Here is a 24,597-nt window from a genome sequence, read left to right as displayed (position 1 = left end):
AGGATGCTGGTGGTGACTCAGATGAATTAGAATTAGAAAAACAAATTATATAACCATTGCATGTTCACATCTGGTCTGTGGTGGTTGGTTGTATTTTAAAAGTATGTAACTGATAAAAACCTAACTACTTTAAAAGGCCTGGTTTCTGCAATAAAGGAGTTCTCTTTTTCACCTGCCTGGGAACTCTTGTGTTGCTCTGCTTTATAGCACTATAGGACTACATTTGAAGAAAGCTTCTTTAGTTGTCTTTTTACTTACTATATGTAAGCAGTCTGCATTATGATCTGATATGAAAAAAAAGGGACATGGTTATAGTACATTCTGTACTGTTCATCACAACCTGTAAGGATGTACAAGAGGACAAAAAAAAAAACAAAAAAAACACACACAACCCCCCCCCCCCACCACTGCATGAGCAGAGCTGAAGCTTTCTATTCCATAGCAGGTAGAAATACATCTTCACAGGGACAGGTACTATGCTAGGATGGAAGGAGTCTCAGGATCACTTCTACATTTCTCAGAAAAGTTCCTATCTTCCATATTTTCAAAACTATATTTTTGCATGTTGCTCCATTAGATATAAAGCAACTGCTGCAGTTCTTCAGCAATCTACCATGACAGAAATATCAAACCCATCCTCAGGTTTTCAACAGCTTTCTACATAAATTTGAGTGAAATGCACAAATCTTAATGCTAAGGCATGCTCCAGCATGGGTACCGCTATATAGGAGAAAACATTTCTGTATGGATCGTGATCAGGATCGAGATTACATATTGAGATTTTTCTACATACAGAAGTCCGTAATGGATTACTAAATGCAGAGAAATTGTCCCTTATTCTGGAAGTCCTTGATCTGCTTGTTAGTGAAGTCTTTGAGAATACTCTGCAATAGTGTAATTTATATGAAGTTCTTTAATCTTATCTTCTTCCCTAGGTATTGGCTGCCAAGGACAGGATACTTGGTTAGGTAGTATTTGCTTGTCCCAGTACAGTCATTCTTTTGTTTTCCTCCTGTAATGGAGGCAGAGAGAAAGGGACATTATTTTGAAAGCCATAAATACACACTGTGTCCTGTATAATGAAACAAGAATTCCTTGCATATTTTCAGCAGTGTTCACAGAAGATCGAAACAGTTTTCTACATTGCTGGTTTTTCAATAGTTTAAAAAAGCAATTCCTCTCATTATTTACATGAGTGTAAGGTTAAAGAGCCATCACAACAAACCTCACTGTAAGGGTATGAAGAACTAAAGAGACGTCTTGGCTATACTAGTTCACTAGTTATATTTTATGCCTTGGTTTTAGAGAATCTAGGAAGAAACACTCTGGAATGAGTTGCTCCCCCTTACAGGCTTAACCAACACTTTTCCACTAATAAAGAACAAATACGAGTAGGTGTAAGCGAAAAAATATAGGATTTTACTAACAATTGGAACAGCAACAGGCAAAGATTAACAGGAAGCAATTGCTGGATACAATATTGCTACATCTCACAGGGTACCACCCCGCCAGGACGGCTCTCCCCAGCCGAACACATCTCACGGACAATGGGAAAAAGAGTGGCGGCCTTCCCTCTGCTCACTGCCCTGCTTATCTCCCTGATGGCTGGAGCTCCACCTGGTATCCTCTGGGTCACAGGGCTAGAACTCGTGGAGAGACTTCGCTTTTCTCTGGCAGGAGATGGCAGGGCAAGCAAGGCAGGACAGCTGGGCTGGGGTGGCTCGTGGTCTTCTGTCCTCAGCCAGGCGCTGCTGGTGGAATTCGGCCTGAGGCAGACCAAAACCACTAATTGCAGCCTCTCTGACATGAGAAAAAAACATACCCAAAAGAGAACCCCAACCTGAAAAGCCTCTGTCCACACTGCCTCGGCTCCGTAGCAAGAAGCCAAGAGCTAAATCAAGCGGCCAGAGTCAGAGCTCTGTTTCAGCAAAAATGAGGAGCCCAGCAAGGCAACAATTAGGCATGTTAAGAGGCCAAGCTGCCAGCAAGAGACGACTTTAAAAATGCCCACAGTACCACTCTTCCCAGTTCCATTTTCCAGCTGAAGGGTCTTAGAGAGGCAGTAACAGATAGATCTGGAATACAATAACATTTTGGGTTACCCATGGCAGAAAATAATACTAGTTTTTGAAAAAAGTATGTTATTTGGCATTAATATGGGTTGAATACATGTTAAAGGAGGCATTTAGCTCCCCTTTTAGAAAACCATCCCTGATTGTGCAATTTGCTATCTGCATCTCCATGTTCTCGTTCTCCCATATTTCCAGCTTCTGGTTTGCAAGTGTTAATATTAGCTTATTTTCAACAGAAATAAAGATTGTATTTTGGTTTTACTTGTAGAAACTAAGTTAATTTGGTTTATGACTAAGTCATCTGAAAATGAATTATAAACTCTATGTAAAATAACTATATTCAAAATAACCATACTGGTATTTACCATAATGGTAAAATAACCAGTAAAATCCTCAACATATGAATGTACAATTGAATGTAATTATAATTTTAAGAATACTAAGTAATTTATGTAATTACTAATTTTAAGATTAAAAAAAAAATAATTCAAACAATTACCAAAAATAACACTGATTATTATACAACATTGTCATAATGAATTGCCAATGAACTAGTTGAAATTTAAAGTTCCTTATAAATTAAAAGAGTTAAGAAACAGAATCAGGTAAAATAAATACTCTAACAATACACTTTAAAGAGGATCTGAAGAAGCAGATGGAGATATTTTATATATCATAAACGTATTTCATATTCTACATTGAGAATATGCCTTGAAAAATGCATTTTCTTTCTTTATTGTCTTTGCTAAAAGAACTCCTCAAAAATCTATAGGTGTATTTAGAAGACTACAAGCAGCAGAATGGGATATTAAAAGCCAGTGTTGTTTACGAATATGGTGGAGAACAAAAAATGAAGACAGGGTGAATTGTTAGCTAAATCCATTTCAGTTTGGTCAGTACTGTCAGGTTACCTTGTAGGATTTAAATCCCACCAGGATTATGTTCTAACCAAGCAAGGGTACCTGCATACCTTCAGACACTGCTGAGAAGTTTAATAATTCACTTGCTTATGACCTACACATTACCTTCGTTACTAGACATTTACTGAAGCCTCTTTGTACAGAAAGTGTAACAAAATCCCAGAGGCAGAAGGTTAGAGCTGGTGAACTAAGGGAAGAAAATCTGGAAAAAGAGATTATACAATTAGCAGAAAATACAACCAACTTGAAATAATTTATTCAAAGGAATTCTCCCAGATAATCTTAATACAAGCCTTAATAAGACCTTTTCTTAAACACATGCATAAACTGAAAATGTAGTCTGATGGGAGAGCACTACTCAGATAATGGCCTACACCACACTTTGGGTAGGATGGGTGTTTCTAACGTTATTCTAAGTATAAGATGAACAAAAATATTTGTCGACAGAGTCATAGCCATGTTACTACAGCAAGAGATCAACTGAATTTCTTTTAACTTGGTGTAATATTTCATCAAAGTTATATCAAAGTTAGGAATAATACATGTGTTCTGTTGCAGATGAGCACCAACTTTTAATGGCACTGTTCTCTACATCTCTGGAATTATGGATTCCATTAGGCTGCTTCATCTGACTCAACTGTATAGTTGACTGCATGTTTCTATTAATCTGGACACCAAGCTTTATCGTATACCATTCATTAATTCAATTACTTAAGTTATGAAGCCAACAGCATTGTTTCACAGTGAGTTGGTGTTAATGGTCCGCCTTTATAACTCACCTGCCAAAAGTATGTCTCATCAAATCAACCATCAATCAGATGGAAGGCTCAGAAAGTGTTACTAAACGTTAGGAACAACAAACCTGAATAGCTGAGCGGTTGTAGATTACATTTTGACTTCTTGTCCCATTTCAGTCCTGCATGAAAAATTCTGGGAGATTTCCAACAGATTCAGGAGGTGCATTACTACAGGAACACCATCCTGAAGTTTTTAATCTATATTCTACGTAAGATGGGGAAATTACAGGATAAATTATTATGCTGCTGTACCCTATGAAGTACATTCAATGCTTTGTTGAATTCATACTCTTGATACCTTAATATTTTTAATATCATATACATGCTTACTTACTTGCAAATATGTCAATCAATGAACTTGGAGTAGCAGCTTATTTGCAGCCAACTAGTAAAAATAACCTAAATGAAAAAAAAAAAAAAAAGACTGAAGTATCTAATACACTGAAATTCAATGAAAAGTGAAGGAACATGAGTGTTTAGAAGAGCAAGCTCTGACTGTATAACTATTTAGTACCTGTCCTGGGGTAACTTTTTGGTGCTTGTAACCCCAGTTGTCTGCTCTGTTTATGCTGTAAGTTCTGTATCTTTAAGACTAAGTAGCCCCTGGTAAATAACTAACCTGTTAATTAACCAATATAGCCTTGCCCCTGATGAGTAACAGCTACATCCAATAGGATGAGTGAGATAAAAGAGGGGGTTAGCTGGAAGGGGGAGGGTCATCATGGAGGAGCAACCATGAGGAGCATGGAGCAGAATCCTGGTGGAGAGAGAATCACTTTGTGAGACTAGTTCTGAGAGCGACAGGGGAGAAAGAAGATGTGTGGAGTTTGTTTTGAAAACAGCATTCCCTCCTCTGCATCCCTGCTCCTGGACTGTGCTTGTCTGAGGTGTGGACAAGAGTGGCATGGAGACCTGCTTTGCTCTTAGTTTTATCAAGCTGAGGCAGAGAAGTCCTCTGGACTGGTTTCTTTTTTCTCGGGACTGTTTAAAACCTGCTCTGGACTGAAAAACCCAGAGGAGCACTGGGAGCTCGCATCTGCAGCCCACTGGGGCCTGGGCCCCTGGAGGGACTGAGACTGAGTGAGCTGAGCTACCCACGGCAAGGACTTTCTGAATTTACCATCTCACTTCGTTGTTTCATTCTTTGTGCTGGTGGGCACTTTGTTAAATAAATAACGTTTTCCACTTTTCTCCAAGTTCTTTTCCCGGACCGGTTGGAGGTGGGGGGTGTCGTTTGGGTTTGCTTCCCAGGGGGTCACCCTCCGAGGGGTTCTCTCACTAATTTGCCATAAACCAGGACAGTACCAAAGTGCTTCTTAGTACACGACCTACTGTGGTGGTATTCTGATCACAAAGATCTTCTCACACTTGTTATAATATACAACAGAAAAGGTAATTGGTGGAAGGGTTTGAAGCCAGGCTAGCAAGATCATGTGGAATCCCAAGAAAGTGCTCTTAGGACAGCAAAGACAGCTTTGAAGTACTACTATGCTAACAGAAGAGCAAGTGCCTGAGATTGAGTTCATGCCTTGGTATGAAGTAACTATTGGAATATTGCAAAAGAAGTGATTCAGTGATACAAATCCTTAATTAGGCTTGAACATTAAAAATCAGAATGTCAGCATGAACAGGATGGTCAGTGAACGGATTGCATTTCGGCAAAAATAATGCTATGTGAAAATTACTCTTACCTTTGGTTCTTAACATCCATGGATCGACACACTGCCTACTAATAGCAGCCATCAGCTTTAGCAAATAGAAAATCATGAACTTCGGTGTCCTTGTCACTTCAATAAAACTCTGAAAGCCTAATTCCTTCTGAAGAGGTGCAGGAACAATTTGGAAGGCTTCCTGTCTGCTCACACAGAAGACATATGTGGGTTGTTTTTTGGTGTTTTTTTTTTTTTTTTTTTTTTTTTTTTTTTTTTTTTTTTTTAAATTTTCCCTGTGGGTTTTTTGTTTGTTTGTTTTAAAGGTACAAAAGTAGGCAAGATGCCTGCTGGGTGTTAATTAGAATAACTAAACTCTGAGTTATTACATTAGGCAATTGTCTGTATTTAACACTGCCTTTTTATGGAATGAGAAAGTTACCTGAGTGAATGGTTGCAAGACAATGAGAGCTATGGTCTAAGGTTCCAGGTGGCTTCCATCTGGTTTTGGCCCAATGATGACAGCAGGTTTGGTGTGTAAGGATAAGAAGAATGGAGATGAACAAAAATAAAATTGGCTACATATTCCTATGGCAGAGCTCTACTAGAGAAAATGATGCAACTGTCTTACTGCCTGATGCTAAGATATGTAAATTTTAAAAAATAAATGCTTGATTTTTTAGTTTGTCACATGGTTAGACTGATCTTCCAAAGCTAGAAGGTGCATACATTTACACACATGATTCCAAAATCTTTATTTGAGTGTATTTCAGAATGAAAAACAAAAATGCAAGAGAATGACAATCAATATGCTGGGAAAAAAACTCCCACCATGTAAAAGGACTCAAACCCTCCATTTGAGATCATGATTTTATTAAAAGAAATAAAAATGAAACACTGAAATATGTGTTTCTAGGAAGAAAAATACATTAAAGTTAAGTTGTAAAACAATTTTGCAATTTTTTGGTTGTTTTGTTTATAATGGTATCCTTTACTATGTTTTGAGTTTTCAAACTACATAACCCTTTAGTTTCTATATGTGTAAAACACAGAAACTTCTCAATAAGTCAACATAAATGTAAAGCTAAAAGATAGCTTGAGAAAACTGTAAATTAAATATACATGACCCTGTAAAGACATTACTTAATAATAATTCCAGGGTAAAAGGACTGGTAAATAAATATCTCTTTCCTTTGTGTACTATATCAAAGAATTAAATTTCTATTTAGCATTTCTACTAAGCACAAAGCTTGCAGAGAGAAATAATGGAAAGTTTAAAAATATTGGCACAAGTTACAGTAACACTGCAGTAGTTATGCATCCAAATTAACCCATATGCTTTAAACACAGGAGGACTTCAAATTCTCCTGTATATTTAATACAGGAAATTCATGACCATTCACTTTGCCAAGGGGCACTAAGAAAAGGAAAAAAGTGGTAAAACTGTCAGTATAGCAACATTTTATTTCCATTTTGGATATATTTTGAATTATGGAAATATATATTTCCATACATTTCAAAATTATAAATTAAGATTTGAAAAGTAATATTTATACCTGAAGAGACCTATAGCTATAGATAAAAACAAATACATATAATAAACACCTCCATTTTAATTTTCAGAATTCTAATTGAAGTCTGGTAGACAGAATTGTTATCACAAACAAAACAAAACAAAACAAACAAAACACACCCCCCCCCAAAAAAAACCAAAACACCAAAAAAACCCTCCACCTGTGACTCAAAAAGAATTCCTTATATGCCTTCACTTATATAGCTATGTATTAGTAGATGTGCAGCATAACAACATCTGTTTTCCTTAAACTGGATGGATTATAGGAAACTACTCGATTTTAAGTCTGTCTTTATTCAGATTAACATTTGGATGTCTTTTGAGAGGTTTCAATAGTCTATACTTCTCATTTTATGCAGAATAAGGGTAAATGCCTGTGAAAGATCAGTCCTTTATAATGCAGTGTTTCACTGTGAATCACTCTGGGATAACAAAAGTTACCAACAACCACTCTGTGAGCACCTAAAATCCATCAGTTATTTTCTACACAATCTATGCCTATTGAAATGTTTCTTCATTCAAGCACAACTTAAATTGCTGGGGTTTTTTTAATAAATACTATGATGTAAAATTAAATTTCAATCCTTTGTACTGTTCCACAAGCTTTGCAACATTCATCTCCCTTACTCAAAATGTACTTCATCCTTTTGAAGTTTTTAAATACAGGTAGTAATTAACCTCAGACTCAAAATTAGCGGCTACAGCTTAAAATCAGGCTTTGAGCTGGTAGTAGAAAACTTGAACAAAAATACTGACAGCAGTATGCTGTCAGAACATAAGGTGAGTGGGAATGTCTATTTCAAAGAAAGCTAAAATTCCCCAATCCCCTCCCACACAGCCCCTGATGTGTTCTGCCACCAGGAAATGGTATTTCTGCTAAGCAGATTGGTCTCTACGCTGCTGTTCCATGACCTTCTCTTGTTCCTGAAAATGGAAGTCCTTCCTTAAGCAGAGTTTCAGCCAAGCATGCAGTAATTACTTTCTACTATAAATTTCATTGTAGTATTTATATCTATGCATTTTATTGCTATATTAAACAGTCAGTCAATAGCATGTAGAAAACTCAGATCATGATATATGTCTAGCACAGATTGCCTATACAGTGTAATGACTAAGTTCAATAAAATGTTCAACAGATAACCAACTGTTTAAATATCAGAAGTGAACATAAAATATTCAACTCTACATAAGTGGATTGAAAGAAACTGTTTCATATTTTTGAGCCTTCTAAACTATAGAACTTTCTAAAGTTCTCTAAGGACAGCTCTTTAAATAGTTTGTATTACCATGATCCCATGAAAATTAGATAAAATTAGACTAAGACCACTGCAAATTTTAGTTCAAGGTCTTGAATAATTTTGATTTTTTTCTAGTTTACTCATTGTTTAATTACTCACATAATTGATAATCCAGGAAATAAGCACATGTTTTTTTCTCTCTTTCCTATTTGGTCAGACCTAGCAACTATCAACTGTTTAAAGAAACATAGTTAATGTAACATTTCTCAGTAGTAAAGTTATCACCCAACAGGTTATTAATTTCAATTCACCTAAACCTCATTTTTTATACAATGATTTGCCCTCAAGCAGCATGGAGTATCTAAACTAAACTAACATTAAATTATCCAAAGACACGCTCTTTCAGATAAAACAAAATTCCTAACTTCAGAGATTCTAATATCTACACCTGTGAACCGGAAGAGTGCACTACTGGGTCAAGCAAAACATATACTGAACAATAAATTTTAATCATTTAATCAAAAATTGGAATGCAACATCTATATTTCAACAACTTTATTAACATAGTCAAGCAGTGATTAACATTCACATCTATTATGTCACATCATACAAATGTAAATACAAAATTACTACAGTACAATATATATTCTCTGCATGATCCAAAATATTTGGTGGCCCCAAAAACTCTTTTAAAATTCAGCAGCTTATCAAAAATTAAAACCATATTCTATTTAAAATGAAGTTCTGTTAGCACATAGGCAGACTTCAAGAAATATCACTCAATTTAGTACAGTTTGAGAGGTTGCAGGAGGATATGTTTGAAGGAAACATTCCAACATTGTGGCAGATACAGAAACGTAAGATTTAAAGCTTTCAAGCAAAACTTATACAACCTAAGTTGTCAGCAGAAAGATTGGGTCACCTTTCTTTTAAAACTGTTTTGTGTACTTCATCCAATTTAAAATTTTAGAAGTCTCTAGTATCAATAAGTCAGACAATGTACAACATAGCTATCGCTTTCCACAAAAAAAGATATTACACTGCAGATTTCAGCCAAATAAACCTCCTTATACCAATCTTTTTTATTCTCATTGCTGTCCTTACAAAAAACACCCAAACCTTCTCAATTTTGTTGCTCACCCAAAATAAGGAAATAGATACCTAAAGCAAAAGTAGCACAACAGAACAATATTATAGAAAAATCATACTACACTCTAAGTGCTGAATTCTTTGAGATGTGGATTTGGCTTACTTAAAGCATACTGTAACACCACACAGGGATTCATCCTATAGAGCCATTTCAAACTTCCCTCATTTACGTACATTCAAGCGAGTGAGTATCACCATTTTAGCAGAATATATATAAGGCAAGCAAGAAGTGTACTTGCCTCAGTTCCCCATTTAAAACTGGCTTGCTCTAACCGTTAAGTGCAAAGAGCAAGCACCAGTGGCAGACAAAATGCAGTTTCTACCGGAGAATACATAAGACTGATGGATACAAATCATCCTGGAGAATGCATAGGTGAGAGAAATACATAGCTACTGAACAAGCTGTATTTATTTAAGGTGAGGTTATGTAGTCTTGTAACAAATATGTGTGCAAACTACATCAGCAACTATGTGAGATTAACCGCAGGATGTTTTGCCATTTCACTGCAGAACTTAACCTTTAGCTAAGATAAAAAGTCACACTTTAGACCCTATATAAAAACCTTATGCATCTATGATCCTCATGAAAGAGATAGTATGGAAGCAGTTAGTGTTAAGTTACAACTTTTTTCCTTGAAAAAATCTGAAACAAAAGATTTCGAATTTAATGTTGCATTTAAAGCATTTTTAAAGAATATTTCAGTTGTTGGAATATGGATGCATTCTCCTTAAGGGAAGAATGGTTTTGCACCTTATCTGTAAATACATTCAATATGAATAATATAGGTGAAGCAAAAGTCATTATTGTCCCACAGTAGGTTAATTTAGAGTAACTTTAAGCAAGAGGAGCTGCCTAAATGAAATACGTAAACTGATAAAATTACAACACATTTTTATTAGCATGTGTTCTGAACAAAAAGAGTATTCACCTGAGATAAAGCTAGTATTTGAATATTTCTAAGTAGCAATGAGTTTTGCTTGAGGAAAGCCACTTGAAGTTTTAAAATATACATTTTACTATTATACAATATATGCAGTTTAAGTAATTAAGACTGATGCTAACATAAAAGTACTAAAAAAAAAAATCACAGTGTGTATCAATATTATTAGTTACAAAATTTATGCTACTTTTTAACTTTTAAAAATTATAACAATTACAAATTTTAACCTATTCTTCTAAAAGTGATCTTCTGAGTACAAGCTTCAAGGAGCAATGAACTAAAGCATAAGAATTAGCTTCTTATAATTTAAATATATACATACTCACTGATTTAGAAAATAACCAAGCTTTGGAAAAAAAAATACAAAACTGATTACTTTTGTTTGCACTGGTTAAAATAATGAACTACTCTAATCTGTTTTCCAAAATGAAATGAGTGGTTTCACAACTGTGTTATGAAAAAAATTTAATATTGAACTTCACTTAAGACTAATTTAACAGCAATTTTGAACTGCCAAAAAGATGCATTTATAAGGATTTTGAATACACTTTCTGTTACCAACTTAGGTTGATCAGCAGCTTTTTTTCACTCTCAGAATCCTTCAAAAAGGGAAACTCAAAACAGGAAAAAGGCATATATAAAAACAGTAAACACTGACCTCCTGAGGTTCCTACAACAAAATTATTCAAGTAGAAAATCTACACCATTACGTAGCAGCGGCTATTTCTGTAGTTTAGCACACTAACAGCACTTTTTCAGTGTGTAAGGAGCAAATGAAGGAAGCCGTGCTTTTAGCATGCCAAGAGGCAGAAACACTGGAATGTAACAAAGACAGACTCACAATTCTACCAGTATAAACATTCAGTCAACATTCAAGAACTGTCAAGACTACACCACAAGAATTAAGATGCTTTTTATATATCCCATGATGCAATAATTCAGTTTTAAATATTAATGCTGTTTCAGAACTTCTCTTACCTCACATTACACCCTAAAAGGCTTCTGCAAATCTCTGCACTATATTATGCATTAGGAATATGGTTTATTTGCTTTAAAATATACCATGAAAGAACTTACTGATATCAAAGACTATTTTGTTTATTCCTGTACTGGTTATTCCTGCCCTTTTTAATTATTTTCCTTGCTGTCATACCAGATCAGTTCACATCTGTACAAATATGTATTAAAACAAATATGTACAAAAGCGGCATCCTAAACTAATCCAAGGTGAGGTGAAGTGGTTTTGTTTGGTTAAAGGGGCTTTCTGAAATTTAAGTTTAGTTAAACCCAGATTTTAGTTGTTATGCTACTGTATTATTTGGGTAGGTTTTCTATTCTACAAACTTTTCAATGTCATTTCTCTGAAACTCTTCCTTAATGTTCAAACACGCTTAGAATTAAAGCAAGTTTGGGTCTAAAATAATATCCCACCTTGCTAAATGCTGAGCAGGGATGTTCCCTTTCAAAATTAAAGGGTTTTTTATTTAATTTTACTAATTTTTACCAGAGTTATTAGTTGAGAAGGTATTTTTGGTTTGTTATCGAAGTAATGTAACTTGAAAGCAAGTTTGTCACATGCAGTTTTGATCAATTTGAATAAATACTATGTACTGGCATTATCAAATGTATTTCATACAGTACATGTCCAAACTATGCTTCAGGCATAATCCACTAAAATTTGCAAAGCCAAAAAAAGGGAGGGAGGGAACATAAAACATGCACGTGATCATGCATTGGGAAAAAAAAAAAAAAAAAGTTTTAAACTCTTTAAACTGCATTTATAAGTTCACACTCACACAGCTCAAACTTCAGTGCAATGGCTAAATCATTCAACAGTCAAAGAACAGAACCATGCAAAGAAGAGCAAGTTCTTAAAAATCCCCAAGAAAAAAAAAACAAAAACCAAAACAAAACAACAACAAAGAAACCCTCAAACCAAACGAAAACCAAAAACACTCCCCAAACCAAACAAAAAGAACCCCAAAACCAAAAAATCCCACAATCCCTTCCAAGACCCCTCAAAATACCCAAAACAAAAAACCAAACCCCAACCAACCAAAGAAAAAAACCAAACCCCCCAAAACAAACAAACAACCAAAAAACCCACATAAAACCAACCTACCAAACAAAAAAAGCCACCAAAACCAAACCAAAACAAAACAGCCAAAAAAAAAAAAAAAAAACCCAAACAAAAAACAAAAAACAAAAACAACAACAAATCAAAACAAAACCAGCCCCCCAAAAAACACCAAACCAGAAAACACCAACTAAACCAAAAACTGTTATCCAGTATCCATTCTGCAATGCAAAGGTGAGAAACTAAATCTACAAAAAGACTGTTATGGCTTAATTTTGTTTTGCAGATTAATAATGCAGCACTTGAAAAATGGAAAGGTGTGGCTTCACCTCTGACCAGCAGAGTTAAAAATCTCTCCATTTTCCTTTACCATCATGGGATACTCTTTAGGCAATCTAAATTAATAAAGACTTGCCACTTTCAGATGGACACAAGATCAAGTGTACCAGTTAGGATTTCACATTCACAGTACATAAGAAAATACACATGGAAGGAAAAGTAAAGCGTTAACTTAACAAGGATTTATTCACAGGAATACATGTAAGTAGAGAAAAAAAAAACACAACAGAAAAGCTAAACAAATGAAATGAAGAGGATCCAAACCAACTTTCACTCTGTAGCTTTAAACTTGCACCCTTGTGCATTTAACTACATCACAAAGGGCCACCAACATGCGCCAATACAGTGTAGATACCCTGCATTACATCCATTAACTTAAACATCTCTTTAAGATCATGCTTTGAACAAAAATAAAGCTTAGAAGGTAATACGTTGAGTGGGAATAAACACAAATATAGCAATCTTGTCATCAACTTCTACAATTGTCTTTACGTGCCAACTAACATTTATGCAGCCTTAACGGGTCTTAACCATGTAATTCATTTTAGAGATTCTGATAAAATCACTAGTATATAACCATGCAGAAAGCACATCACACTGACAGCACAGAGGCAAATATTTTGCACAGCTATATCAGCTTTCCACATTGTGCAGGTTACACACAATACAATATCAATCTTATTCTTAAAAGATCCTAAAAAGGTATTTCAAGGCCTAATTGTTAACTACAGTACTTTATATCTATATTCTTAATAAAAATAAATTCCACTGAATCTTAAAAAGGAATTTTAAATGCAGGGCTATATTGAATTGGTAAACTGCAACACAAAACTGGCGCAACATAGGTAAATGTATACCAATTTCACTCTATGTGATGCAAGCATGCTACTTCCCACTAATTAAAATTACTTCTGATCACTATGAGCCAGAACGCATGCCTGAACCTTAAACTGCAAGTTAAGAATAATGCCTTACTCTAAAAATCAAAACTAACAAAGTACAATAATAAAATCATATCCACTACCTTGGTTGTTTTTCTTAATGTAAAAATTAAGATGTCAATCTTTCCTTTGCAGTGTCCCTCTCCTTACCCCAAAAATGAAAGGAGTGACTTATTTGGCAGCTTGCAGGTTGCTTCATTTTGTCCAAGTTAACCTTTATTATTTTACGATGGGGTTTCTATCCTGTACACTGCAAGTGCCTGTTCCTAATACAGACACAAGCTGCATTTTAACTGTACTAACTTCGTTTGTGTAGTTCTTCATTAACATGCAAATACCTAGAAATCCCCTCAAGCAGGATGAAATAATGTAGAAAACCCTTACTTAAAAAACCAGAAAACAAAAAAGAAAGCCTTTTACTGTTTGTGACCCCCATTCTTAGGTTTCCTTTATTGTGCGCAAAATATTTTTCCTCTTTACGTATCCCTATGGTTCAATTATATGGTTTCTTATTTTGGTACAAATCCCCACAATATTCCAGAATGTGCTGTTTTGTGACTAGATTCTTTTTTTTTTCTTCTTCACATCCAGTGCAGAGGTGTAATAGGAGACAGATTTCCACCCACAAAGGCTCCAGATGTTAAAACATTTCCCAACATCGACTTAATACAGTGACGGCAACACCTCCCTCCCGCCCCTCCCAGTAGGGTTGGGATTGTACTGTATTCCCTACTGGTTTACCCTTCCCCCCAGTAAAGGGTAGCATTTTCCCTGGGTGCAGAGGCTCCCTCATAGTCTCCCAGACTGAAGGACCTGTAAAAGGAAAAGATAACGGTATAATTAAATCTTACTTTGAACCTCTGGCAGACAGGTACACAAAGAGTTTTTCAAGCACTAAGTGCCAACCTCTGACTTAAAAATGGATTTATGCCTAATGTTCCCTTTAAGTCTGTTAAGAAACCAGCCCATTTGTATCAGATAAATTATAATTCATGAAACAATGTATGCTTTGAAGCTACACCGACAGTTCCACTCTTGTGCTAAACTTAGATTTAAGATAAAAGCAGCCCTATATATTCTAACCAGTTTTTCCATTTTTAGCACAAAATTATGAGGCAGTTATGACACTGAGAAAGAATATTAAACATATCTGCAACTGACCTAGCAGCTTCCCTTTTGAGTGGAATAAACAAGATAGCCACAGCTTCTCTGCAGTTAAAACTGAGAATAATGGTGGATTTTATCACTTTGGTTTCCTTTTCATCAGGAGGAGAAAACACCCTTATATGTTGGAACAAAAATGCCCTCATTGATGAGTATGTAGCTGTTCTATTTTTAATCCATTGTTCCAAACATGTAATGCAAATAGGATTTTTTATGACACTGACTTTGAAAAAATCTCAGGCTGACTTTTAAATAGTTGTCCATTCGAACACTAAACAGAACTGCATGACTCACTCTCCTAATTTCAGTACAAAAATTCTATTAGAAGTATCAAATTTATATAAAGACAAAAAGAATAAACTTAATTCAATCCCTTTTTTGGGTAATACAATCATCTCTTCACAGTATCACAAACTGGAAATTTGCTTTATACAACGTACACAGGTAGCCTACAAATCAAGGTGGTACAATAATAGATCTACACTGGAATGCACTTCCACTGTTCTTTGCTGAAGCTGAATCATTCTCCACACAGAAATGCCTAAATTCTGAGTTGACACACAAATTGGAACATGGCAATAATAAACACATCAGCCTCCTCCAAACATCAAGTTATTAGCATAGCATTCTTTATTCGGAGGAAAGATCATTTAGTATGTGCTTAGGAGGCCACCAGACTTCTCATAGCTAGTGTGTTAACAATCCTGCTTTCTTATCCTAGAAGAGTGCTCCCACTTAGACCACATCTGTCATCTAATAACTCATAACATATAAGATAGCCTGGGTCTTTAGTACGATGACTTGAAGATCTTACTCATCACTTTGCTTATTAAACTTGAACCAGCACTTTGTTATACCTACACTTTCTTGATAAACTAATGTGTGTATCATAGACTCAGTTTTTCTTTCTTTCTTTCTCTGTAACAATAAAAAAAAATCAGACAAATGCTCTTGCTACAGTCACCATCATTTAGGTATACTATCATCCCTTCTTTCTTTCCTTCATATAGGAAGGAAAGATACCTCCTCCAGGAGGAGGAGGAGCAGCTCAGGAATTCTAGACTGGTTCATTAATTATGTTTCATATGATGCAAACAGGGAGGATGTCCCAGCTCTCTCTGGCAAGCAAGACTCATGTGCTTACCTCTAATTATGGGACTGCAGCTACAGTGCATGAGGTTAAACTCCATAGTAAGCTGCAAGGCGCTCTTTTAAGGGAAGAGGAAACTGGTCAGAGAAACGCCTCCAATTCTCATCCCCAACTTGATTTTTAAATCCATGAAGAATCTACAAATGAGAAAGGGGAAGTCAAAAGAAGCAAAAAACAGAGGGTAAATTATTTACTATCCTCATATGCAGTACACCACAAACTGCTGAGTTGTACATCGGGCAATTTGAATTCTCCATCATCAATTTGAATTCTTCATCATACTGAAATGCTACAAAGAAGCAAAGGAAGTAGAGCAAGGTCTTTCTTAATGTGTTTCTTAAAAGGTGACATAAAGAATATAGCTACCCACAGAAACTACAGTATGTATATGTATTTATATCTATTTTTAATAGGTAAATTAAAACCTAGGGTTAAGCCATTTCAGAATGTTTATTTATAATTTTTTCAATTCATTTTTCGTCCATCCATCCATCCATCCATCCATCCATCCATCCATCCATCCATCCATCCATCCATCCAATCGACACATATTTTACTTTCACATATTTTAAGACTACTGTGTACACATTTAATTTTTAATAAATGTGAAGTATATTGTGGGAAGTTGAGTTAAATGGCCACCACCTTTTGACAGAATGAGTATCTGTTGATTTCTAGCACAAATATAAAATCTTTGAGAACTCTGTTTTCTTCATGGAACCTGTAAGACAACCTCACAAAAAATGAAGCTCTTAAAATCTCCTTTGTTTTGAAAGAACAGGGATCCACAGTCAATGGCAATCAAAAGCCAGTGAAAGAGGAAAATAAACAATCTACAGGTTTCAGTCCAGACCTTCTGATGTAATAAACGAACTGAAAATGAAATTACACTATCAGAAAAAGATCTTAGTATGTTATTTCTTAAAACAGCAAGTATAAGCCAAACATTAGAAAGGACAAAAGCAGACAAAATTACTGCTCCTCATAGAAAATTATACCAAGACAATTTAAAGTTTTGTTTTCCCTTTTTACACTCAGTGTAACTGAATTGTGGAACAATCTGCCATGAACACATCCTCAAATAATAGTCAATGTCAAAATTCAAGGCCATGGTAGCAAGTTCACACTCAGCACAAGACTGTCAAGCAGAGCTGTTTTAAAATAGATGTAGTGGTAATAACATTACATGCAACCAGTTAACTTACTGCTTTTCTCCCTCCCATAAGCAGGCTCTTTCCTAAACCCAAATTGTCACATTAGCCAGCTCCTAAGAAACTACTGAAAATCCAAGAACGCTCAGTTATGACAAAAGGTTATGAGTCAGATTTGAACACTGGCAGCACATCTATCCATACTCTTGAAAGTAATTTCACTTCCAGTTCTAGTGTAAAGAATAAATAAAAATAACCCAAACCCAAAACCTGGACAAATCCAGTTTCTTTCCCTTGTTCCTGAAAGTCATAATTACTGTTCGAAAAACATCTAACTGAGACTACAGCAATCACATACTCATGAAGAAGTAGCCTAAAAACCCTGCATGTTTCACTAAAGAAAGCTTCACGTCCTTTCCTGCAAGGCAAACCCCACAAAACTACTTTAAAATCACTTGCTCAAAAAAACAAGGATGTCCTTAAGCCAAGTGACCAAGAACCACTCTGTTTAGTTTGAATGCATTGTATCCTAAATGGATAACTTGGAAAAAATCTTAAAAAGAGGAGTTTAACCTGCTGAAGGACTGGTGCAAAAACATGCAGTGAGACCGGTTTGGGCAATCATCACAGACTGTATCCAGGACCTCTTTTAAAGTTGTAATTGCTGTTTCATTCTTCTGATTTTAAAATACTCACAGCTATGCCTTTTCTAGATCTCATGTTTCTTGGAAGTAGGCCAGTTATCTGAGAGGATATCTAACCAGGACAGTGAGATCTCTTACTCTGCTCTTAAAGATGGGATAGAAAAGTTCTAGCTTCTGATTTGATGCTCACATATGTCATTAATTGAAGAAAAAGTGCCAATGATCCATGATCCAAATAAGTACTTAAGAATATGCTCCACTTTTGCTTTAAGAATATCATGAACCTTATTTTTGACATAGAACTTCCTAAAAATGGGGATTTCACTTCAGAACTTGTGAGGTGGACCACCTCCCCCTCTCTCTCTTTTTTTTTTTTTAATTTAAGATATTAGTGCCAAAATATAACGTATCACATTCTGGGTGGGCTTTTTTTTTTTTTTTTTTTTTTTTTTTTTTGCTTACTCAGTACAAGGCAAACAGTCCTTTTGTTTAAATTCTACTGACACTTTGCTTAGGGATGTATTCTTGGGTATAACTGTATGTTAGTTTCTTGAAATTTACTCAACAAAGAGGGATTTTGAGGAGGATTAAGCAATCTCTTATTTTCAGCAGGAGTTAGGAGAAACAAGTAAGATACCACTGAGTTATTTTTAATTTGAAACTTATGTGTGTCTCCAAAATAAAGTAGCCATCTTTGTGGCAAAAAAGTCTTGAACCATACAAATCTCATTTTCTGAAAAACCCCCCCGACATTCTTACACGTAGTATTAACTCCCCTGTTCTTCCAAATGCAGGAAAAACATAGTAGGCTGGACATTATGAAAAGCTGTTTGAAGATCATTATCCCTTCAAGAAACACCTCAAGTGAACTTTGCAACTATCTGAAAAAGTTTTGAATAACCCAAATGCATAGAAGAAGATACAGGTTAAAAAATAGTCAGGATTTTCATGTTGCTTTGTCTGACAATTTATGACCTCGCATGAACCACAGAGAGCAGAGGAACCTCCATGAGCACAAACACAGTAAGTGCTACCAGTGAAACAGAAAGAAGGAAACCAGAGGATGTAAACCAACCACCACTAGAATACACTGTTATCTTAGCAACCTTACCTTACAGAACATGTCTCGAAGATCATCTTTTGGGCTAATCCATGATGCAACAGCATCACAAAAAAAAATAAAGTCCTACAAGATTAAAAAATCATATAGGTTAGAAACCTTCATTTATCCATCTGAAAACAATGCTTGATGTTCATTGTGTGAATTGTGGATGGCCTTTGATCCTAATTCACAACTGCTTTTGCTTTTATGTATTTATTTTCCACTTAATTCAGGCAATGGCAAATTATTATATGCCTAAATGTTCAGCAACTGAAATTGCTGAGTTTCTTAAATCAAACCACGATGAAACCAATCCCAACTCTCCCCTTTGCACCACACTAGTATAACTTCAATTCTTTTACTACACATACAAATGCAACATCTACTTACTTCAGTCACAAGCAACAAATGCATCTCTCACATATTTCCAGTTAGGGAAAAATAGCTGTTTTATTTCTTTAAGTAGTTTTTTTCTGGGACACAGAGAACATTTATCATACAGGTTCAAAACTAAAGCCACCTCAAAATCCCTACACTGCATTAATCTGCTGTCATGCATTACATCCTCCTACACCAACAGAACACCAGTCTTTAAAAATAAAGTTGCTAATGCACATAATAGGAATGGAGGATGAAGACTAGAGAAGAGAGATGAGTTATTGAAATGGATCCTTATTTAACCCCTTTCTGTAAGCTACATGAATAAACAGACAATAGAAGACTGAAATGTAAAGTACAGAATAAGGCCTAAATGAAATGAACTGAAAATTTCAAAACAAGTTAAATACTCAATTCTTGTGTTTCAGGAAGAAGAATTCCAGGCAGAGAAAAGGGAAAGATAAGTTTTGTTCTCCTCTTAGAAAACATTACACTGAAAACATTACAGCTTTGCTTTAGAGGTGTAGAGACTAAAGATAAAGCCATATTCTGTTTTTCAATTGTAGCACACATTCAAAAAATATGTATGTTCATTGTCACATTGAAAATTTGAAAAAAATTATCAAAAGCTGAAACTGAATCTTCCCTACCCAAGTGTGAAGAATGAAGGAAGGGGTAATTACCGGTTTTGTTCTGTTTCCTGTTTTAAAAACCTAGGTTATATCTGGAAAATGGATTTAAGAACATCAACTTTTAACTTTTATTTGCATACAGATCCTGATCACAACCTGACAGAAGTATTAAAATAGTTATTTTAATTTATGTTCATTGCTTACATATTCATTGCCAGTAAAAGACAAAAACTGATACTTCTCTCCTTTCCTTTTTAGATGGCAATTACTGAAGCATCATGATAGAGACCATTCACAACAAACACTTTTGGGGTCCTTGACCTCAAAATAAAGCTACATCATGTACAGCAGGGAATCCCTTCAAGATAAACTTCTTCCCACTCCAAATACAGCTTTCACTAAATTTCACATGAGTAAAGAAAAGTTAGCATCTATTAATGTTTCTTACTTGGACTACTCCACTGGGGTTGACTGTAATCATGGTACATATCCCACGGAACGCTGAGTCCTTTTCCTCATTGTCTCTTATGTTTCGCAGAGAGGTGCACCTAACAAATTGGAGAGCAAAACTTAGGTAACTCTATTACTTTTCTTCAATCAAGTCAAAACTAGATGACAGTATCTGATGGAATAAGTCACACTGATAAGATGATCTGAAACACAATTTTGACCACTTAGAAAAACACTTGTTGCGCAGAGTTTTTACTAGCATAATCCCATTACACATCACTTCCACAATCTGGCTTTTTTCTATACTGTAGTCAGAAAGTGTGACCTCTATTCCATTAAATACAAAAGAAACATGTATCTAAAATACTTGTAGAAACTATCATTATTAGAAGCGGAACATAAAATACTATCACAGTATGAATTATGTCAGATACCACTTACAGAACAGTTATTGAACTTTAACAGCAGCAAGCAAGCTATTTGATACGTAACAAATCTATAAACATATATTCCTTAAAGCATTTCAAGCCTCGGACTGAATTTTAGGTAATGCACAGTTTAAATTTTACAATATTTGCATGCACTGTATTATCATTCTGGTGGATTTTAAAATGCTCTTTCATAGTCAAGCTTTAACACAGCAAGCATGTGACAATCTTATCCCATGCATAAATTAGTCGTTAGCCACAACATAAAGAATACATGACGGTGCTACTGAAAACTCACAAACCTGATAGGACAAGATTAGTCACATGGTTGGCAATGATTAAGGATTGAGATTTTGTAACCAACTGAAAATATATCTAAAAGTGAGATAGAGAGAAGAAAGAAAGAAAGAAAGAAAGAAAGAAAGAGAGTGAAGAAAAATGAATTAAAAAAAAAGATTGAATAATACACACCAGGGTCTTATAAACTGCTGTAGCATGGGGGCCACCTCTTGAGGACAAACGTAACCAAGACGACCAATTGTTATTGCTAAGGTAACGCAATCACGGTTATACACCACCAAACGCCAACCAAGACATGAGCAAATGAGGGGGGAGGAGAAAAAATAAAGAAAAAACAACAAATAACTCAGAAACAGAAACCAACAGAATCTGTGTATGATAATAAACATAAGATTTCACCAGTGTTGTTTATTACCACCCCCTAAATAAGAGGCAGCAACATATATGGTATACTCTCCAAGGTAAAAGAAAAATTAAAGAAGTATGAGAGAACACCAAAAACACAATTTGAAATCCAAAGGCTTTCTGATGTAAGCAGTCATTCTGACCCTCTTTAGAATAATCATTTACAGTAAATTTACCTCTACACATTTAAAGTTTTTGTTGAAATGTACTATAATGGATATTTTTTTAAAAAGGAAATTAATAATTTTCAGTTTTAGTATCAAGTATTCTAAACATTTTATTTTATCCAATATTTAGAATTCAAGGTTTTTATAGACCTACTTTGTCAGTAAAAATACATTTCCAAATACTTTAACATGGGATACATTGTGGTCTGTCTGAAAATCCTAAATAGAAGGAACACTTCTCAAAGAGTAACCAATGTTTGACTTCTTCATAATCTCATGGAGAATTTAATTAAAAACGGTTGCTAACTCAAAGCAACTGACTGCAGCACATTAATTCTTTAATCCTAGTATTTTTCCTGCTCACAGAAGTTTTCCTCGTAAGATGTACAAGAATTTGACTTCTGATAGCAAAGCATGAGGACATATGAAAAGCAAAATTGCTTCACCACACGATGAGGTAGTTCAGTTCTTTGTTCCGAGGGACAGACCAAAGAAAGCATCATTACGCAAGTGTGTTTTAATGGTGTTTGCTCAACTCACAAAAGATTAATCTTTAGAAAAAGGAGAGGGTGGGGAATAATGTATCAGAATTACTTGAAGCAAAATACATGAATAATACTAAAATCCAGCAGATTTGTATGAAGCAGAAAAAGGAAACCTATGTTCAAGGGACATACTATGCAACACTCTAATTAACAGGCATTTGTGAACAGTTTCATGAAACATGCAATAAAGCAGATGATGCTTTCTCAAATAAAAGTTTGGTGTAGGATATACTAGCAGTCTGAAACATATTAATTCCATGTGATGCAGCTCACTGTTAACGTACTGGTGTACTTGATTTCCATATACAGTGTCTTAAATATTTTAGTATCATATGAAACTTCACTGAAGTCCAAATGAAAATACAGTTTTAAGTTTAATCTGTAAATTCTTACAGCTACAGCCTGAACAGGGAATAGAAGTCTCTGTCTAAGTGTGTTTTCCCGTTTCCATAATTGCACAGCAAGCTACATCAAAACCAGTAATATTCTTGCACATACTAGCGGCACACAAAAATATCCCACAACAAACTTATAATAAGTACACCACACTCAACATTTATTTGCAGTTATCCATTCACATTTAAAATAACTAGTAAGAGAATTAAAAAAAAAACCAACAAAAAACAAAACAAACCAGTGTTCGGATGCTTCCAAAAATTCTCTTAACAACGATGGAAGCATACACTTAACTATTGGATGCCTCTCAGTTACAGGTATTACACATCCATCAGTGCAGAGGAGGGAAGTCAGGGCAGGGATAAGGAAAACTTACATTGTTACACTATTACAGTATTATACTGTTACACTATTCCAGGGTTCATTTCATAACCAGGTGTTTGATTCAAAATTTTCTTTTCAAAAAGTAGTACCTATAATCTGCCAAAAAACTAGGTAAATTTTCCTTCAAGTTCACCTTCCATACTAAATGGGATAGAGGAGCAGAGAAAGTGCAGCTTTTAAGTTCAGAGAATACTGAAGGAAAAAGACACTTTCCAAAAACTCTCTCCAAGTAATCTCTTGCTTTACCCAAAAAGTATAACCATACTGTTGTATTTGCATCATATTAAATCATATCAGTTATAGTAACTAAACTGTCATTTTCTTAAAAGACAGTTTTCAAACAGAAGGAAAAAAATTTTCACAATTAGTAAAACAGTAAACAATAAACCCATGGTATTATCTATAAATTTTTTGCTCGAGTATGGAAGGTGGTTTTTGTACCAGAACATGCCCTCTATAAATGCAAAAGAAACAAGCCTCAGAAATTCCAATTCAGTAATGCACTTGGGAATTACTCCCAATTTGGAATGCAAAGCCAGAACATAAAATACATGCCATTATTAGAATTCTTTTAGGAATATGTTATTAAGTGACTCAGTAACAGAAATGAAACATAATTTCAGTTATGTCATGGTAAAACTGCCATCACAGATCTAGATTTTTGTGCATGATATTGTAAGTTTACCTTTAAAAAAACCTGCACTTTTTTAATATATTCAGAGTTTATTTTTTTATATATGCCAATTATATTTTTCCCAACACTAGACATATATATACAGTACACATGTAAGGATATGCATACATCAAAATCGGTGAGAAATTAAGTCCTAAGTGTTACTGCATACATTTGTCGTATTTAATACATAAATAAAACTGGAAGAATGATTAAACAGATGATAAATAGATAAAATAAATGTTATAAAAGGAGAAAGCAATTAGAATCTAGATATATGATTTGCTGCAAGACTGAGACTTGTAAGAGCTTGTGCAAAACAGAGTTGCTTTTGCTTATAAAAGCCAGGTACATAAAATCAGTTCTGGTGTGGTTCCCCTATGCAATTTCAAAAAATAGTTATTAAAAAAAATCAAAAACTTTTAAATCCGTTCACCATGTACAGGTTATTTTCTGGGTACCTGTGTTCTCTAACAACGTCTTTGGTGTGTTGGGTCTGTTAATTATTTCTACAAGCTGGTGCAAGACCATTGGAATATAAGGCTGCATTTCTATACCTGAAAAAACAACAACAACAAAAAAAACCAGAAGAAAATTACCATTAATATACATATTGTAAACAGAACATGTACACTTAACTTACTAAGAAGGACCAGGACCACAGATGTAATTTAAATATTAACATAAAGGTATAACTTAAAAAAAAAATCATCCAAAACACCCAGACAAATAACTAAATGTGCAGAGATTTAAAGAAAAAATTAAATCTTACCCATCTGGATAGAGATTTCTCCAATTGCCCAGGTGGCATTGTTGCACACAGAAATGAATTCAGGGTTTAGGTTGGTTCCCAAAATTGGCATGAAATCAGCTAGAAAGAACAACATTTTAAAAACTCATCACACAATACAACCATCTTGTCCCATTACTTT

At 34.9% G+C, this 24,597-nt stretch overlaps 1 protein-coding gene and 1 long non-coding RNA gene across 3 annotated transcripts in view; both read right to left on the bottom strand.

Moving 5' to 3' along the window:
* Positions 1-1,398: 1,398 nt before the first annotated feature.
* LOC120765745 (uncharacterized) lies at positions 1,399-4,386 on the bottom strand. Its single transcript, XR_005704501.1, has 4 exons — positions 4,304-4,386; positions 4,124-4,188; positions 3,098-3,194; positions 1,399-2,075 (listed from the first exon to the last, which is right to left on the bottom strand). It is a non-coding gene; the product is annotated as an uncharacterized LOC120765745 (long non-coding RNA).
* Positions 4,387-12,915: 8,529 nt separating this feature from the next.
* The window catches only part of TNPO1 (transportin 1), a 54,323-nt gene continuing 42,641 nt past the window's right edge, over positions 12,916-24,597 (bottom strand). For both annotated transcript variants that reach the window (XM_040089692.2, XM_040089693.1), the window contains exons 19-25: positions 24,438-24,536; positions 24,127-24,222; positions 21,267-21,342; positions 20,366-20,465; positions 18,917-18,991; positions 16,005-16,147; positions 12,916-14,509 (exon numbers count right to left, since the gene is read on the bottom strand). In XM_040089692.2, the coding sequence (XP_039945626.1) occupies positions 16,040-16,147; positions 18,917-18,991; positions 20,366-20,465; positions 21,267-21,342; positions 24,127-24,222; positions 24,438-24,536 (554 nt within the window). In that variant the 3' untranslated portion in view covers positions 12,916-14,509; positions 16,005-16,039. The remainder of the gene's footprint in view (positions 14,510-16,004; positions 16,148-18,916; positions 18,992-20,365; positions 20,466-21,266; positions 21,343-24,126; positions 24,223-24,437; positions 24,537-24,597) is intronic.

The sequence above is a fragment of the Hirundo rustica genome, chromosome Z (assembly GCF_015227805.2).
Source record: "Hirundo rustica isolate bHirRus1 chromosome Z, bHirRus1.pri.v3, whole genome shotgun sequence".
Taxonomy (NCBI): Eukaryota; Metazoa; Chordata; class Aves; order Passeriformes; family Hirundinidae; genus Hirundo; species Hirundo rustica.
The sequence above is the reverse complement of the archived record's forward strand: the minus strand, read 5'-3'. Positions and strand labels throughout refer to the sequence as shown.